The 19613-nt window shown below is 43.4% G+C and overlaps 2 protein-coding genes across 3 annotated transcripts; one reads left to right on the top strand and one right to left on the bottom strand.

Moving 5' to 3' along the window:
* Window positions 1-72: 72 nt before the first annotated feature.
* xylt2 (xylosyltransferase II) lies at window positions 73-10474 on the bottom strand. The gene is made up of 11 exons (XM_058050003.1): window positions 10099-10474; window positions 6161-6695; window positions 5906-6081; window positions 4921-5123; window positions 4106-4186; window positions 3779-3995; window positions 3260-3436; window positions 2924-3177; window positions 2642-2837; window positions 1948-2281; window positions 73-1672 (listed from the first exon to the last, which is right to left on the bottom strand). Exons 1-11 carry the CDS (start codon window positions 10267-10269, stop codon window positions 1350-1352), a joined length of 2667 nt encoding a protein of 888 aa, XP_057905986.1. The 5' UTR covers window positions 10270-10474; the 3' UTR covers window positions 73-1349.
* On the top strand, window positions 9543-19426 carry LOC131103650 (uncharacterized). Of its 2 annotated transcripts, XM_058050103.1 has the most exons (6): window positions 9543-9704; window positions 10802-11181; window positions 11533-11642; window positions 14171-14263; window positions 16361-16531; window positions 18287-19426. In XM_058050103.1, exons 2-6 carry the CDS (start codon window positions 11031-11033, stop codon window positions 18410-18412), a joined length of 651 nt encoding a protein of 216 aa, XP_057906086.1. In that variant the 5' UTR covers window positions 9543-9704; window positions 10802-11030; the 3' UTR covers window positions 18413-19426. The 2 variants fall into 2 exon arrangements, with proteins under 2 accessions (XP_057906086.1, XP_057906087.1); XM_058050104.1 differs by having other exon boundaries at window positions 9543-11181.
* Window positions 19427-19613: the final 187 nt, after the last annotated feature.

Raw genomic sequence — 19613 nt, 5'->3', positions numbered from 1 at the left:
GCATAGGATATAGCCCCTCCCCCTCCACCCCCCACCCAATTTAGCACAGCAGCAAAGATGCAAACTCCAGCAGCTCCACCACTGATCACAAATCAGTCTCTAAAAAAAAAAAAATCAACATTTTGTGGCTAGTTGAAACCCCAAAGACACGTATGGACACGCTTGTTTTTTAAAACAGTATAAAAATAACATGTGCATTTCTCTGCTGCTTTGAACAGACGCGGGGCTTCACTGAAGCAACTGTACTGTGCAAGGTAAACAAGGACACTTTAAAAAAAACCACCCTGGCCGTTCCAAAAACCCAACACCCTAAAACATGTTCGACTAAGATGCAGACCGGGGGCAGGCAGACATTGCACATCTTGGGAAAGGTTGAATCCTGCAGTAAACAAGTCATTTTCTCAGCTAAGTAAAGGCAGCTTTGATTCCCCCCCCCCCCCACACACACCTCTCCCCGCCCCCGAAATTCTAAAATAACAATAATAAAGTCGTACAGTGTCGAGCATTTCTGGTTGGACTTGTAGTGCTTCTCCTTCGTGTGAAAGCCGGTAAAAACTGCACCTACATCGATACACGGGAGGTATGGAACATGTAACATGTACATAGCATGTATATAACATGTAACATACGGCGTGGGCTTGACCTTGGGCATAGACCCTTGTTGTGAGCTATTGGCCGCATCGTGGTTCCCTTAGCAGTAGATTACTGGTTGAGCTCGAGAATTCTACAGCGATCTACAGCTCATTCTGGGAGTCCCGCAAAGACATTTTAGAAGTGGTTCAGGGATCCCGTGTACAATTAAAATGCTGCGATAAACACAACTACTTTGAAGTTCTGTGGAAAAACTGCCTTACAGTAAAGTGCACTTCATCTATTCCATATTTCTGAGATTAAATGCTTGAAAATAAGCACAATATGATACGAGCTGGAGGTTTTCTTCTGTCTTGAGGAGAGGAAAACACTTCAAGGAGAATGTGGTTGGGTTTAAACTGCATCCTGACTCAAAGTAAACAGAAACTGTAGTCCAAACCGTAGCTGGGATTTAAAAAAAAAAACAATCTGGCATCCATGTCGCCATTCCTGCACACCAACAAAAGTCTTTTGGCTTGCATTTGTCAATGTGCAAATTTCCAGCAGCTGTGTTCACCTCAACTAAGGTAGCGGAACCACGTCACTGAGAACGTTTTGACTCTTCAGTGCAAGATGCTATTGCGGCTAATGTGGCTAATGTGGCCTTCGGCTTAGAGCCAGACCAGCCATTCACACGGATTCTCCTGGAGCTCTGACTGCTGCTACGAGCCTCGGAAAAACAGGCCCGGTCCTCCTCAACAGTCCACCCTCCACTGGGGCTACCTGATTCTCCCATCACTTTTAACTGGTCCCAGTTCAGACTTGGGGTCCGGGGACATGGAGCTCCAGGTTGTTTTGGAGCACGGCGTCAAGGCTGTGCAGGATGAGGTCTGCGTGGCGCACAGGTCTCCGATGACCCAGAAATTGGCCACGCTGCGGTCGAGCCACGCTTCCAGGGGTGGGCCCACGAGCTGGGCGCTTTGTTTCGCCGCGAGCATGGCGGGCCCCTGAAGAGGCAGCTTCAGCACGGAGCTCAGCTGCTGGAAGCCCTGATCCAGGTACAGGTTCCCCGGTGGGCCTGCGTGCAGCCAACTGTCCTCATCTGGAAGTAGGAATTCCCGACAGACACAAAGGAATCCCAATGAGAAATATTTAGCACGTCACACTTATTCACACAATTATTCTATTTTGTGCTAGGAAATGCCTAATTTAGGCAAAACATCTGCTTAACTATGCATATATTTTATTCTAATAGGCCGTATTCAGCCACCAAACAGCATAATTAGTTTTTGAAAAACCATGAAGTGAAGCTGTATTCCTTAATCCCGGTCAAAACCGATCAATAACCACATGAAAAAAATGAAATTCCTGCCTCACCTTTGCGCAGGGGCGCCTTATCTTTGAAGGTCAACGGCATGACGAGAAAGTGAGCTTCGGCCACGCGCTCCCACTGCTTCAGCACGCGTACCGTCCAAACGCCGGGCCGCAGGGGGCGCTGCAGCGGGGGCTTGTACTGGGTGTATTCGGCATCCGTGTCCACGGTGATGTCATAAGAGGCGGCCACCACCAAGGCGGGGTCAATCCACACGACGGTGGCGGTGAGGTTGCGCCCACGAGCCCATTTCTGAACTGCCAGCGGTTCGTCCAAGGGGCCGACGATCCCACCGAAGTTCCGGAAGATTCTCTCTTTTGGATCCCATTCTGTGCCGATCTGTTAGAGGGAGAAGATGAAGGCTACAGATGACGCATGTCTTATTGTTTACGTTCTTCTAAGGGCTATCCACACCAAAAGGTTTTTATTTCAGAAGTATTTTAGTCATAGTCCATCCAGTCTTTTTTACTGATGCAACTCATACAGTCTGCAGAAAAAGTATATTAAAAGGAATCAGACCAAGGTCATGCGTGGTTGCATCACTGCACTGATAACGGCATTGAGCGCTACAAATAACTTGATGTGTTAGCAATGAAAAAGCTTCTGCTAAACTTCAGCTGCGTGAGTTAGCGCCGCATGAGTCACACACACTTGCAGTGACGAGTACAAAGTTCAAGTTTCACCTCAAAGTGTACTCACCTCGAGGTTTTTGAGCCTTTCAAACTCTTTAAGATTAGTCTCGAGCACCAGTGTGGCCTGGGGCACAGCCCAGGTCTCAATCGCCTCCTTGGCTTTTGACCCCGCAGCCCGGACTTCCTGGCGTACCAAGTACCCCTGAAAGCGGTCGTCATAGAAGTACACGTGTACTGACAAAGGGTAGCCTATTGGTTCAAACCTGCAGTGAAGAAGGGGGGGGGGGGTGGATAATGTAAACACATTCACATAATCAGCTGCTACAAAAGATCCGAAAATTCTCCAGACCTGCAGGACTCGTTGGTGCTCCGAGATGCGAGGCTTTCGAGGCCCAGGCGAAACAGAGAAGAGTGAGCAGTGAGCGCGACGTCACTGAGAGACTCCACGCCATCCATCTGCTCAAACAGGTTCTCCCAGTACGCCTTAATAGCCGCAGTTCCCGGAGCATACTGGCCGTACAGGTGAGTGTCCAGGATGTCGATGGCTTCCTGGTTCACGATGGACTCAAATTTGCGTGCAAAGAATGTCGGCCGGGACAATTGCTGCGCGTGAAATGAAAAAAAGATGAGTGAATACACGGCGTGATGCAATAATGTAACATGCTAGCGCTAACGGCTCAGTCACCTGGATGCGGATGAGGTCTTGGGGTTTGAAGTCGTTGGGAGAGCAGCCGCACCAGTCCACAATGTGCTTGTACTGGCATTTACAGCCCAGTTTACGATTCCAGTTGGTCACACGAAGGTTGTTGTCCACCAGGCTGTCGCACATGTGACTGTTCCCGAGCACCGTGTGGAAGAAGGACTGACCATGCCGAAGACCAAAGGCAATATTACAGTGAGTGACGGACAGCCATTACAACATACTTTTCTCGTTTTGACTAAATTCTATGTAAGGTTGAAGGAACACAGCACACAGATGAAGATAAACTCGGTGCCAAAGACACTGATTTATAAGGTCTAAATATAGCATCAAAACAACACTTCTGGGAATTTAACCACAGTCACATCACACAAGCAAAGCGTTCTCTCATCCGATACTCAAAGGACAACGCAGCGTCGCATTATCTTCCTGCTGAGCTCAGCGAACATGGCGAGCGAGGACAAGCTGAGGCAGACAATGAGTGTCCACCTCGGGCTGACTCACCTCGGCGGGGAGCAGAGCGTAGGAATAGAACTGCTTCAGACCCAGCACCAGGTCGTCCTGGGAGTTGATGACATACTCCACAAAGCGGCGGGTGAGTGCGAACCAATCCGAGCCACCCGAGACTTCCAGGCCGCCTGGGATGTTGCGCTCTCCGAGGCGCCACATGTGGTTGTCACACTCGTGGAAGAGGCGATCCAGGCCCTGTTTCTTAATAAACCTTGAGGGCAAAACAAGGGACATTGATGTTTGCCACATGATCTTGGAATACCGGGAGGAAAATATTATTGTTGGTACTCATACTTTGTATTTAACATCAAGGAGACTCACCGAAAATTCTCTCTGCCGTGAGACTTGAGGAAGTTCTTGTCTCTGTGCTGTGACAGGAATGCCACCAGCTCATCATTGGTCCTGCGTGGTTACAGAAAGCGCAAGAAGAGCAGGGAAAAAGTGTTAAAAGACACTTTTTTTTCACCCCACACAAAAATATAACACCACCACAACCTGTTAGCAGATGTTACAAATAGTGTAAAACCTATTTAACCGACAGGCATCATATGTTAATGTCAAGAGGTCACGCATCTGCATGCGGAGTACCTCAAGGATCAATGATCAGACCAAAGCTGTTTAACCTATCTCATAAAAAACCTAAAGCCAGTACTATTAGCAGATGACACTACAGCATTTGGTTCCCGTGTCCTAATATAATAAAAGGCGCTAATAAAAACGAGCACAGAAGACATTCATCAATTTTAAAAGTGGTTTGAAAAATAATGACTAGACAAAAACAAAATGTCTGAGGTCATAATAGATGATATATACACATTTGAAGTTCAACAGCACTTTTAAAAAGGACCAAAAAGATGTCTGTAGGTTCACTTTTGATAAAGAAAACCACTTTGGTCATGACTGGAAGATACAAAGATTCAAACCTTCAAAGCAAACTAAACGTATTGGAAGCTTTACTGTTGGCTACTGGAAGGCGGTTGGGAATTTACTGCCAGGGCTGAGTCACTTTCCAAAACAATCTATTCTAATCTATTCCCCGTGCCACTCGTTTGGTTGTCTCTGCCAAACGCAGTTGCTGAGAAGTGAAGTCACCATGCAGCACTGAAAATGTTCTTCTGTGAGCATGGCTGACCGACCTGGTGGGGAAGTCGGTGCCGCTGAGATTGATGAAATAATCCCACTTCCAGTCCGGCATGGATAGCAGGTCCTGCATGCTGTGGAGGTACGCTTTCAAGAGGCTGGCACCACCCCAAATGGTCACCATTCGCCAGGGCGTCGCACGTATATTTGGGTACTGCTGGGCGATCTGTAGGACTTCCCGGTGCATGTAGCCGGATCGCTGGACGGGATCAGAGCGTGAGGTCAAAAAGTGAAGTGAGGGAGTTTTGTGACCACCCCACAGAGCAGATTGCTACAGTTTGACTTGTTTAAAAATGGGCCGGTTTCCATGACAATATGATATACAGCACATACAAACAGGAAAATGGCATATTGCAAAACACATCTATAAATAAATAGTAAGGTATTTCCTTGTCAAATGAGTAGAATTCACAGGAGTTAGGTTTTTCTTACACTCAAGAGGAAACGAGACTTATGCTAGTGTGCAATAATCAGGGAGGAATGACGCTTAAAAATAGAGCTGGAACAGAGCATGTGTAACCAATGCAAATAAATAGCATTGGACGCCATATTTGCTGAATTAACAATCTCCAAGTACTGTAGACTGAAAGGAATTAGGCCCAAGTCAAGAACCTGTCAATGCTACAGTGTGTTCTAAATTCACATACTTCATTTACCGCCTCGAGGACACAAAACAGCCACATGGTGCCCCCATGTTGCCCCCATGTCTGCACACCTGAGGCCTCTACCTGACAATCACGCTGGCCTTTTGAATTCCAGCAGCATCAGACGGTGGCGGTCACTAAAGCCATCCGCTAAGAATAACACCCTTGTTCTAATCCCCTAACCTACATAACGCAGGTGGACAGGTGAACGCGTTTAGGAGCTCGGTGTTGCCAACACCGAGCATAAACAACAAGTAACAATACTGTAAACAAGCACTCAAGGCATAGTTGTCTTTATTACAGTTTTTTGGGTAAAAAAAACGTCTAGTGGTGTTACCTTGTCGACATGGATGTAGTAGTAGTGATCACAGTGGTAGATGGCTTTGATGAGACGCTTGAGCTGCCGTACAGAGCGGCCGTGGACCATCAGAACGAAAACCACCCTGACAGGGTTCTCGACTTTGGACAGGCTGTTGTCCACCTCGCCGACTGCTTGCACAGGAGTTAAGACACCTGATGGAGGAGAACATGAAGGATCAGAAGGTCAACAATAACACGACATGTGTGACTTGTGAGTGGTGGGGGCTCTCACCGGTCTGGGGGCAGAACTGTGGAAGAGCAGCTGGCATGAGCTGCCCGGCCTGATGCAGGCACACGATATCGGCAATCTCCTGGCGACACCGCTGCGACCCGGCACGATGCAGAGCCGACAGCGCATCCTTGCCCGTGATGTCGCATTTGGGCTCAAAGTCACTGCTGGGGGCCTGGTGGGCCCCGTCCACGCTGCCTGGCTCCCCCGGTAAGACGGCGGCATGTATCTTGGCCGCGCCCTCAGCACCGCCTCGCACGTCGCTTAGGTTTCGGCTGCTGGACGGGTCGTGGGGCGCTACGCCCTCCGCTCCTGCGTCCGCTTGGCCTTGCGGGAAGGGAGTCTTCAGCCTGATGCTGGGCTTGCCTCCTTTTCGGCTGGTCCCTCGTCTTAGCGCGCTGGCTGCCGTGCCCCCTACCCTTTCCAGCCTGCCGCTCCATCTGCCCCCGTTCCTCCCAGACAAGGAGTTTTGTCTCTCCCAAAGGTTGGCTGCCTCCTGGCTGTTCTGGTCAGGCAGTTTAGACCGCCTTGTTTTTTTCTAAGGAGAGAAGAAGAGGGCAATAGTCAAAAAAACCAACAGACATCACATTTTGCTTGTTCCTTTCTTCATTTCGCTACAACTTATTTTTAGCCGAGTCGAGTGGCCTTTTTCCTGTGCGGCGCTAATCGTCACAAACATTTTGGGAGATAACCACAAACGCCGAAAGACATCACAAGCCCAATGAGTCACTGCGGAGAAGCTCAGCCAGCCCCGTGGCAAATATTTCAGGGGGGAAAAACACGTTGGTGACGTCTTCGTACACATTCCGCACACGCGTGCCAAACTCGAACATTGTGAGGTTTTAAAATAATAATCAGGGCGCTCCGAAATCCAGCATGCATACACTTTACACCGACGTCCTAATCGTGTGTGAATTACTGCACCCGTTTGCACGAGTAATTATGACTTGATGAATGATTTGTGTGAGGCAGCTGCTTGGTAGGATCCCCAAGAGGCTGTCCTAATTACCTTAAATGTCAAACGCACAATCTTCTTAAATCTGCTCGGATTGAATACAGTCATGCATCGTGTGTCTAATCTGGCATTTAGTGTACTGCACACGAGGCCCTTCAAAATATGCGCCGGACGTATTCTTCATCAGCAAGTGGGCTGAGAGGTTTGTGCTTCTGTCAGTTAATGTGGCAGAACTCCGGCGCTCTCGCCTCCCACAGCTGGTGGGCCGACTGCCCGGAGAAGATAGGAGCCGGCAGCACGGTGGAACCAGAGGGCCAAATAATACGCCGGTCTTCATCCAATCATGAATCTCACGGCAACAGGAAGTAACATACTAAATAATGTCGAGAAATAAATAGAATAGATCATACCATTAGCAGCTCAGGTAACCGATTATACGATATCTATTATATCTAATTGGAAGCATTGCTTTCTACGTTACTTCCTGCTGCTGTGAGAAAAATATAAAGCAGCTTCCACGGGTCATTCTAAACAAACGTTTAGAATTCCTCATTTCGTGTTGCGGTCGCCCACAGCGGCAAACACCAGCGTGAAAGCCTTATTTGCATTTGTCTTCAAACACCGATAAGGACACGACATACTTTCAGGATTCCCGAGCAAATGTTCTCACGCTGAAGACAAGCATCCAAATGTAGCTAACGTTTCAATTTTCCTTATCAGGCATTTGCACAGCTTTTAATTAACACCATCATGTAAAAAAAAAAAAAAAAAAAACATGGACTCAAAGCCAAGCTCGTCAGTCAGCTCTTTACTTTCCAATTAATGAGAAGTGAAACCATACCCGCATTGCCATTCTCTGAAGCGGGCGGCGGCAGTGAGCATTAAGTTCTAGCCCAAGCTGATAACGACGTCTCCGTCCTTTTCCCTCTTGTGTAAAACTTCTTTAATATAACACATTCTTGTGACGCCTTTGTGTTACTAGTGTGCGCTTAAACGCTTAAATTAACAGCCTCGTCAAACCCTAATTAGATTATGGTACAAGCAAGTTTATGCAAACAAAAACCAAAAAAAAAAAGCGCAGATTCCAGATGCTCCAGTTGAAGTCACCTGCCTGACAGCTTTTCAGACATGATTTCTTCAGGCTAAAACCACGCAACGTGTGCAACCTGTGTTGCCATTTTTTTTAAGGTGGGCTAATCCACTGTACTCTCATTACACATATTTTGACTGCATTACCCTTTACCGCTGTGCAGCTGATGAGGTGGCAGCGGCCTTCGGGCGAAATAAAACGGCTGGCAGGTAAACAGAATTGGAATTAATGTCACGTCTGTTGTGTCGTATCATTTTAAGACAACAGTGAGGTGATTTAGCGAGCAACGAAAGCAACTTGAAAGCAACTTGAAAGCAACCAGCATTCTCGATGAACAATCTTGAAGATGAGCGGTCCATCACAGTGGAATGCTGGTTCCAGACTCATAAGTGAACTTCCACAAAGGAGAATTCCTTATTTATAAATGGAATGTTTTCATACATACATATTATATAACATTATTACAATCATTTAAACATGAAATAACACCCAAATAGTCACCTTTAGTACATTCATATAGGACAATATAGTAGATAGAATCAGAAAAAATAAGCCAGGTAAGATAATAGTTCATTGTAACTCTTAATTTATTATTGTGTCTGTTGTGAGATCATTTATAATCGTAGATATACTGTATAATTGATCATTTGGACAGAAATGTGGATGTACAAATTGCTTAAATATGCTTTTTTATACTAATAACAGGCAGTCGTCAACCAGAAAACAGGAATCTTTTCCAGTGTACGTGTCACTGAGACACTTTCCTGTGTCCTAATTCCAGGGGCCTCGACAGTTAACAACCTGCCTTGCTGGCACTCCTTCAAGCCAGTGAGTGAGCTCCAGGTGTTGCATGGCGGCGAGCTAAGACTCTACGATAGCCGACGGGGTGAGACGCGCAGCGACAACCCCCCAAAACGGCTGCAAGAGAAGAAAAGCTGCAATTTCACGGAACAAGACGGTTCTGTGAAAATCTTGGTCAAATACTTGGCTGTAACATTATACAATATAGAGTAATCCATTGCCACTTAATGCCTCAAATTTCACAACTTCACTCTTTCAAGGTGTTTCAGAAACATATGAATACACTCTTTCATGGTAGACTACGGCCTATTATTAGTGAAAGAATATTCATATTTCAGCTAATTGTATTGTGCAGTAAGTATCTTTTGCATAAATTAAGCATCAAGCATAAAGATGGCTAAATGAACTAAAATACAAATATGATATGTAGTATTCTACACTGGCCACTAGATGTCAGTAATGTTAGGTGAGACACACAAGCGCCATACAGGCTTTTATTGCAGGTTTGGATCATCTCACAACAGGCATTAATCCAAACCACTGCCTACTGCAGCAGCAGTAACACACATGACATCACTTCCTGTCCCCACCGCACTTAGCTCCCCTGGGGAACATATTTACAGGAACACAAACAAATAAGTTCATCTCCTGAGTGACCGGGGGATGATTGGAAGTGACAAAAACACAAAACAACTAAAAATGTAAGTACATTTATGATTGCAAGTAAAAAAAAAAACGCGTGTTGAATAATTATACAAGTTGCATGTAAAACGACTTCCACGATAATACTGTATAATTATGTATACCTAAGACACAACTCTTTAACTTAATCGTACTATATTGCATCTTAGAAGTCAGGTTCTCTATTTGCTCATAAGATTTGTTCTGACACTCACCTACAAGAAGAAAGGGTGTCACTCAGTTGACTCTCATATATCGTCTGGTGGGTAAGATTTGTTTGTGTACCTCTTTGCTAACATCGGCTAGCATCGGCTAGCTCTCAGCGCTAGCGGCTAGCGGCTAATGAGCGCTACAAGTAACGCCACAGCCAACCGGCCTCGTGGAACGAAAATATACCGGGAATCCGTCGCTCACCTCGGCATCTCGCTCTTCCAGACTTCTCAGGCTCCATACGACCAGACCCTGGATAAGGAGGATGGTCAACGCGGCAGCGATTGCTAGTTTGTATCGTCGGAGGAGCTTCTGTACTCTCTTGCTGGCCACCATCTTTGCAACCCCGGTTGTAGCAGCGCGTGCACGGTACATTCTGAGATGCGCGCTCGCGTGGTGAGCACTTCTTCATTCAAGAAAACTAATAAGCTGGTGTTTGCTTTAAAATGTCCAACTCCTGCTCCTGTTCCTGTTCCTAAACATACATATTCATACATTCCTGTATTGATAGGTCACAGAGATGAAAAAATGACTAAATGATGTGGGAAAGAATCCTGCTTCTCAGTGAAGTTGTTCCGTATTCGTGATGGGAATTTCTGCTCTTTTAAGTGAATCGTTATTTTAGGCTCAACTCCCGGATAAGAGTCGTTTGTTTGAGCTACCAATGGCTCTTCAGGTTTTTGTCGCTTATATTGATTTATGATCAAAATACGTGTTGAACATGCTAACCTTGAATTGTTTTCTGTATGTAAAACTAATTGTAAAACTACAAAACATGTTTCGTTTTAACATCTTAGACTTTCTGGAATGGATTAATTATTTATGGGGGGAAATATTAGGTTAACATCAGTTTCTGAACCTTCCGGAACCAATTCGTAATGCTAATTAAGTTTCCACTGTTTTTCAGTTGGAAAGAGTTTTCTAAGAGTTCTCCAACAGTTTAGCCTACAGCCGCAGGTCCGGTGACGTCAGTGCGCCACCACCAGCTCATAAACGCGGCGGTGTGTTCACTGACCGCCGGACACTTTGGCGATCCGCCTTGCAGAGCGCATGTGGGCTGTCTGTCACACTGTTGGATTACACCATGAGGAAGACCTACGGGGTTTGTTGCTCGTCGGACTTTCTCCTATAAGAAGATGAGAGCTTTTGTGTTCACACTGATGACTTCCGGGACATCCACGAAAGGAACGTTAAGTGTTCACACTGCAGAAATGTCCACAAGTGTTAGTCCAACCGTTCCCTCCTCACAGCTGACGTCGGATCAACTCACCGTTGTCGCTGCATGCTGTGAGTATTGAGAACTCTTGAAAAATGGCAAACTTTCGCTAATATAAACGAAAAACATGAGAAACGCCATTATAAGCACTATTTGATTTTTTCCATTGTGGCAAGAGAAAACAAGAGTAGCTTTTTTCTTTGCTAATTAGTAATAACACTCATTTTGACAACAGGTTAGTACTATACTTTATTTTTAAGCTGTCATTGTACTTAACTGGCTGGTAACATCAATTCCACAGTCAGATTGGCTCATTTTTTTCAAACATAAATTGGTACTTTTTTTTTTTCTTTCACAAATTGCTCCTTGTGAAGCCAGATTATCTGGGATTAACTCATTCTCTTCATCATGTTCTCACACAGTTTCCTCCCTGGTGTTCTTTGTTGTTATTGTGCTGCTCCTGTCCATCATTTACCGCAAGGATCCCCAGTGCTGCAGATTCCGCTCCTATCAGGGGCCACATGCAGATATGGTAAGCTCTTGGAAAAACAAGAACTAGGAAAACACAGCTGAACCTTGGTTAACATCACTCATTTCTTCCGGAAGGTCCCACTCAAACCGTAATGGACACTATAACAGAATATGAAATCATGTATATTTGTAAAAAAAATGTTAGAAAGTAAAGTTTTACATGCAACAAGACACATAAAGGAGGGGATAAGGTTACTTTTGATTCCCAAAGACGTAATGTGGCAGCAAGACACCACACAAACAGTATTTTGATGAAGTAGGTGAGAAACACGATTGAATTGAAGAAATAAGTCATGTGACCTTGTGTCTTTGGGAACAGTCACGTTTCCCATGAGGGTACCAATAATTGTTATTGTGATATTTCCCATTCATTTCCCATTTAGAATAGGATATAAAACTATAAAAACAAGTTTTGTGTTAACATTTTTCAAGAGTCAACCGCTGATGACATCATAGACCGGCGACATACTTGACTCCCAGTTACGGTTGCCATTTTGTTAGCAAGCTAAGGATGCTATCCCGTTGCTGTGAGACACGTATAGTGTATTAATAACAAGACAAGACGTGCTAACTAGATAATCTACGCAAAGTTATCAACATTAACCGAAAAGCATGTTAACCGGGGCGAACGCTAACCAAGGTTCCACTTTAAATGCTTTTTTTTTTGCTGAGCGGTCTTCCCAAAGTGGCCTCGATGTTCTGTTTTGAGATGACACAGAAAAAAAAAACGTTTGAAGCACACCGTGTGGTCTTGGCGTATCAGCCTTAGGAAGTGTCACTTTAATTTGCTGACTGCTGGAAAAAAGTCTGATAATAAGGCCGATATGATCTTTGTCCGAAAATGGATTTGCCACAGCTCCATGCATGGCCAAGAATAAAAGATTGTAATGTCACCGAAAATATTACACCGAGGTGAACAGTTCACAACATGCAAATGTAATATATATTTTTAAGGAAGTGAGGAGTATCTCGAGAAGATATGTAAAGCTGCAGGTGATAGAGCAAGGGAAGGGTAAACATGCCAGAGAGGTAACGTTTTCATTCTCTCCACTTCCTCTTCCTGACTTCTTTCTCCCCCGTGCGAGTCCCACGGGGTGAAGTTAGAGCGTTATCTTCTTCTTGCAGGGACCTGACTCACGGCTCCCCCTTAACAGACAGGAAACCCTCCAGTTACCGTTTCAACGCAACGCCTCTGTTAACGGCTTTTGAGGAACTAACAGAGCGTTTGACTAGAACAAAGTGGTCGTGCCGAAGTCGAGCTTCTCACACACACACACACACACACACACACGTGCTTGATAAGACAAGACATACAAGCCAAGAATCTGAATTGTCCAACCAAGAGTAATGTTTTATTTCAGGCGGGGGAAACGCACGCTAACGCTCCCGTTCATTTCCACGTCTTCAACTTCATCGTCACATACCTTTCCCCGCTTGGCTTTGCCCCATGAATGGCAGGCAGATCCCGCAGTGGGTGTTGGGGGACACACGGAGACAATGGATCTCCTTTTTAGTTTGCTCTGGTGAAAAAGGCACGCTGCCTCCGGGATCCTCCCCCGGCTTCAACGCTGATTTTACACGGTTGCGCTTTTTCACACAAGCCGAGTCAATGGCCGAGACAAAAGGACAACTCTCCTTTTTTCTCTTTCCCTTTTTTTGTTGCGTCTTAAAACTAGCAACCAGTGAGGGGAAAATGACCTTTGACATCATGTTTTCAGTGTCGTCTCCGTGTCGCTGAAATAATGTGACGCTTATGGCAAAGGTCGTTTGCGTGCGTCACTTGAAGTATAAGTGATGTCATTGTTGCTGAGAGCCTGGGGAGAAATCATTAAAAAAATAATCAAATACAAAATGCGGCATCACATGAAACCTTCGCTTGTGTTATTTCATGATGGGAAGAAAAGAAGCAGTCACGACGATGGTCCTAGCATCTCCTCCTGCTAAATTTAAATCCCAGTCAGGCGACAAATTGACTTTGTTGTAACGCCGCCCCAAATGACATACGAGGCCGTAATGTGTAGTGGAGTGTGCTCGTTAAGCGGTACCGACTGTGGTTAAAAGGGAATCTGGAGATGCTGAAAAGGCCACACTGTGTGCTTTGTTGCCTAGGGACGCTGATGACACAGTAGGACGCCATATTGTTCTCCAAACAAAGGAGACTCATTTAGACCCAAGACCATTACCTAGTTTTCCTTGCGGGCTTTTTTTTTTTTTTTTTTTTTTTTTAACCAGGATGCCAACACCTCATACAGTGACACGTTGACAAGTCATGTTGTAAAAAGGGGTGGGAATGGGAGGAGGCACGGAAATCCGAGGGTGGTCGTCTTATTGATTAGATAATTTATGGTATTCCCGAAAGCAGCCAGTGCCCACAGTGATTAAACAAGGCATGAAAATTGGTCAATTGGGCTGAAAGTGGAAGATATCTGACTCATTGAGATGTTTGGTGAGGATGCGCTGAGTAAATAAATGGGTCTGTAGATGCTTGTCCCTCCCTTAGACTCACTTTTACTGGCGCTTGTTTTACAGGATGCTCCTCCTCAGTACTACAGCAGCAGACAGACGCTGGTGGGATCTCCGTGTTCCGAGCAGACTAACATCCCACATGACAACAACACCGGGGTGAGCCAGCACAGCAGTGCATGGGGTGTTCAAATTGTATGAGAGGCTTAGGATAAGATTCTCAACTGGTGGGTCGGGACCCAAAAGCGGCCACGATTACATTCCGGGTCCATTCAAGTCAAAGGTAATATTTTACTAGGGATGTTCCCAGTGGCGTCTTTAGGCTTATTTTATATTTTTTGATATTTTTTATTGATTTAAATTTCTTTTTATAAATTTCAATTTACTACTGCTAGTAGTAGTAATAATCAGAAGAAGAATAATGATGATAGTAATAATAATAGGCTAATTAATAATATCCTACAGTATATACGCTGGATCCTCAGATAGCATCTGCCCCGTTAGCATGTTGGCTGAAGCCCCCCTAAAATGTTTTTAAGTCCCCCTAAATAATGTGATATTTTTTATTGATTAAAATTTTTTTTGACAGATTTAAAAAAAAATAAATTTCAATTTACTACTTCTGGTAGTAGTAAAAATCAGAAAAAGAATAATGATGATAGTAATAATAATAGGCTAATTAATAATATCCTACAGTATATACACTGGATCCTCAGTTAGCATCCGCCCCGTTAGCATGTTGGCTGAAGCCCCCCTAAAATGTTGCTAAGACCCCCTAAATAATTTGATATTTTTTTTATTGATTAAAAAATTTATTTATTTATTTTTTCAAATAAATGTCAATTTACTACTACTAGTAGTAGTAATAATCAGAAGAAGAATAATGATGATAGTAATAATAATAGGCTAATTAATAATATCCTACAGTATATACGCTGGATCCTCAGTTAGCATCCACCCCGTTAGCATGTTGGCTGAAGTCCCCCTAAAATTTTGCTAAGACCCCCTAAATAATTTGATATTTTTTTATGGATTTTTTAAAATAAATTTCAATTTACTACTACTAGTAGCAGTAATAATCAGGAGAAGAATAATGATGATAGTAATAATAATAGGCTAATTAATAATATCCTACAGTATATACACTGGATGCTCAGTTAGCATCCGCCCCGTTAGCATGTTGGCTGAAGCCCCCCTAAAATTTTGCTAAGACCCTCTAAATAATTTGAAATTTTTTTATTGATTTAAAAATATTTTTTAGTGATTTTTTTAAAATAAATTTCAATTTACTACTACTAGCAGTTGTAATAATCAGAAGAATAATAATGATGATAGTAATAATAATAGGCTAATTAATAATATCCTACAGTATATACGCTGGATCCTCAGTTAGCATCCACCCCGTTAGCATGTTGGCTGAAGCCCCCCTAAAATGTTGCTAAGACCCCCTAAATAATTTGATATTTTTTTATTGATTTTTTTTTATAAATTTCAATTTACTACTACTAGTAGTTGTAATAATCAGAAGAAGAATAATGATGATAGTAATAATAATAGGCTAATTAATAATATCCTACAGTATATATACGCTGGATCCTCAGTTAGCATCCGCCCCGTTAGCATGTTGGCTGAAGCCCCTCAAAAATTTTGCTAAGACCCCCTAAATAATTTGATATTTTTTTATTGATTTTTTTTTGTATAAATTTCAATTTACTACTAGTAGTAGTAATAATCAGAAGAAGAATAATGATGATAGTAATAATAATAGGCTAATTAATAATATCCTACAGTATATACACTGGATGCTCAGTTAGCATCCGCCCCGTTAGCATGCTGGCTGAAGCCCCTCTAAAATGTTGTTAAGTCTCTCTAAATAATTTAATATTTTTTATTGATTAAAAAAATACAGATTTTTTAAAAAATAAATTTCAATTTACTACTACTAGTAGTAATAAAAATCAGAAAAAGAATAATGATGATAGTAATAATAATAGGCTAATTAATAATATCTTACAGTATATACGCTGGATCCTCAGTTAGCATCCGCCCCGTTGCATGTTCTCCGGTTAACAATCCAAATTTACATTTATTTCCTTTTATTTTGCCTTTTGACTGTCGCTTAAGCCCACAACGTCTGCAGCTTTCTGCTTAAAAGTTACTCGAAGAATCATCCACGAGCCACGTGATGGCACGTGTCCTCATTCCCTCGTAACGGTCCCGCTGTGACGCGCCGTATGTCTGAATATATATGTGCAGGCGGGTCAGCTGTTCTACGTGGGCCTGCCCTCCAGCTACAGTTTGCCTTCTCTGGAGGCCCCCCTGCCCAGACTGCCCTCCTACGAGAGTGTCCGAAAAAAGGATCGCCAGAGGCAGATCCACATGATGATTGCAGACCGCTTCGGCCTCAATGGACCTATTGAGACGGAGGTAGGATGCGTTAACAATCAACAATGCGGTATTTCATGTGGCGTATGTGAAGCTAGCAGTAAACTTATCATAAAACTTGTGTAAACTCTTCAGATAATAACATAGTATGCCCACTATCATAAAACACGGAATCGGACACAATGGGTGCCCGTTCATGGATAGACTAGAACTAGACTAGTGCACAAAACATGCTATTAAGTCATCGAATGTGTGCTGCTGGCGGCCATGTTTCAAGGTTTTACAGTGTTGATCTTTCGCCCAGCGTTTGACTCGCATGAGCAAACAAGGTAATGAGAAAAAAGTCACATCAAACATAATTAAAGCCAGCACCCCGAACACAAATAGTGGCCAAGAAAGCTTTGTGCTCATGTCCTTTGTCCTTTGATTTGACCTTTTCTCCTTTTCCCTAATGAAACATTCCCTAGCATGACTGCTATTACTACGTACTACAACATAGCACCTCTTTTTCAGGCTTTGATGCTTCCTTAATTTCCCGTCTGTCCTGTAGCTGGAGGCCACTTTACAGCCTTGTATGTGTGTATATGTGTGTATATGTGTGTATATATGTGTGTGTATATGTGTGTGTGTATGCCACAGAGGGCATGGTTGCAGGGTCGCTCCCTTCGCCTGCAAGTCCCCGAGCAATTAAAAGATAAGGGAACTCTCTGTCTGGAAGAGTGACTCTCCCAGATGTGATCAAGCGCCACGTTTCACATGCTTAATGCAAACTGGTCATGGAAGTGAAATTTCCACGTGTTTTAGACGGCGGGCCTAAAAAAAACCAAAAAACAAACTCATTCACTTTCTGTCGCTTAAAAAAAGAAAAAAGACCTGAGTATATTGATTTGCATGCTTTGCCGCTTCCTGAAACTGAAAGCGTGTCATTTGTTTTCACGCTCAGCTGCACAGAAATACCCAATCCCTGGAAAAGATAACGCAAAGATGAGCAGTTTTAACGAGACAGCAAATCAATAATCAATTATGAGCCAATGGAGCTCTTTTCTAAATAAAACCCCAGACTTAACAGAACTTTTGCTGATATCAGAAGATCACTTTGTCTTCAACACAACTCTTGCTTGTTCACCAGTTGCTAGCAAACTTCTCTGTGTTGCTTTCACTGACTCTTCTGGCGTTGTTTTATTCGTAGAAATTACATCAACATTCCCGACTAAAAATAATATGGATGCTATTAAGGGCGACCTATTTTATTTATTTATTTTTTTTTTATTATTACACTTTGTGTTGAGTTGGGGACTCCTGTAGAGCAGCTACACACAATAACCCACACAGAAAACTTTCTACATCTTCCAGAATCTACACCTATTCCAGCTGGATTGCCTTGTACTTCCTGCCAAAACGGTCTGATTCGATTTATTCCATCCATGGCCAGCCTCTGGCCACGCCCACTCCGCCGTGACTGGTCACACGTCCAAAGTGCTTCCTAACTATTAACACCGCTTTCTAATATAGTGGCTATAGGAGTTGATAATAAATGAAGACCGCTGACTTACCGCGTATGAACTCAACGTAGCCCCGCCTCCAATCATGCCTGCCCGAGGAGGAGCACTCATTGTCGGACACACTTTGTCAGAGTTTGTTCCCTGGGGGTGGCATGATTGAGAATTGAGAACCTCTAGCATATGTAAATAAATCATAATGTTTTAATTCAGATGAACTGCACTCCATAAATCAACACATCCTTTATTTACCTTTTTTAAAACATTTCATCTCTCTGACTGTCGCTCCTTCTCACAGCCCCCGCCATCGTATGAAGAGACCATCCGTCAGTCTGTGGAGCTGCCGTACGACATCCTCTCCTCCAGTTTGGAGACTTCCCCCACATTGAGCAGCCAAAACGTCACACATGGAGCGGAATCGTAAAGCATACGATGGTTGGATGTTGATTGAAATACCTCAAGACTGACTTTACGGCCCGGCCTGGGGGGGCTGGGCAACCAAAGAGGAGGCCGCACATGACGGAAAGAGACTTCATGAGGCTGGTACAACTTGAAAAGTCTGCATGAACATTGTGGACTGAAATTGCCATACAGAGAATTCATCTTCACGTTGCCTGATGAAGATATTGGGAAATGAAAGCCACTCACTTGGCGTTTTATTCTACTCTGTGGACATCACAAGGTCGATTTTAGGGGGGCTGGAGCCAGCGTATGAGTACGGTGCATGGAACAGATAATAATACAAATTATTATTTGGTGAAAATAATCACGGGCGCAGGTCTCAGACGACCTCTCTCTGGAGGAACAGCAACATACCTGCTGTCTGGTTACACGCTGGAAGTCGTGCACACACGGACATCCTGTTCAGTAAAGGTCCAAAATAAAAGCATGGCAGTATTCATTTAGGTTCTTCAACACCAGACGGGGTTGAGGCTAACATCAACTTACATCTTCACTTGCATGTTCCAGATCTTGGGGAATGAAATGTGGAATATGGCGTTCAATGTGCTAAATTATGGTCAAATTATTTTTTTTTCCAACAAAAAATGATATTTTTTTAATTCACCGTAAGTTGGTAATACTTTGGAAACAGTTGATAATACGGGTAAAATGTACAGCATACATGCGCTAACCGTTTTTACATGTTTATGTCTTCACTGATGATGTTTTGTGCCGTGTTTGTTTACCATGTAACCATACTTAATAATTAGACTTCAAACCGTACAATATCTATTCATATACCAAACCCAAACGCAGCCTCCGGACCTTCTGGATCTTCTGAATCCGGAATAAAACCCTGTAGAAGTTCCTTATTTAAACCTGGGTGTACCTCATTTGTCCTCATTTGTATTTATTGAAGAAAAAATGACTCATTATTATTCATCTGCACCTGCAAATGTAATGAATATTTGTTTTACATTTATTTTTCATGCTCTAAAACAATGGTTTTATGTACTTTTTAATAAAAAAAAATTGCTAAGACTGGTCTGCATGATTTAACTTCAATCATAAATTGTAATACACAGTATTTATTACATTGATAATGCAGTATTTTTCTGAATGTATACATACATTACAATCCTGTATATATTGTAATATATATGCATGTACAAATGTACAAAATC

Source organism: Doryrhamphus excisus, chromosome 15 (assembly GCF_030265055.1).
Source record: "Doryrhamphus excisus isolate RoL2022-K1 chromosome 15, RoL_Dexc_1.0, whole genome shotgun sequence".
Classification (NCBI taxonomy): Eukaryota; Metazoa; Chordata; class Actinopteri; order Syngnathiformes; family Syngnathidae; genus Doryrhamphus; species Doryrhamphus excisus.
This window is presented reverse-complemented; position numbering and strand designations above follow the sequence as displayed.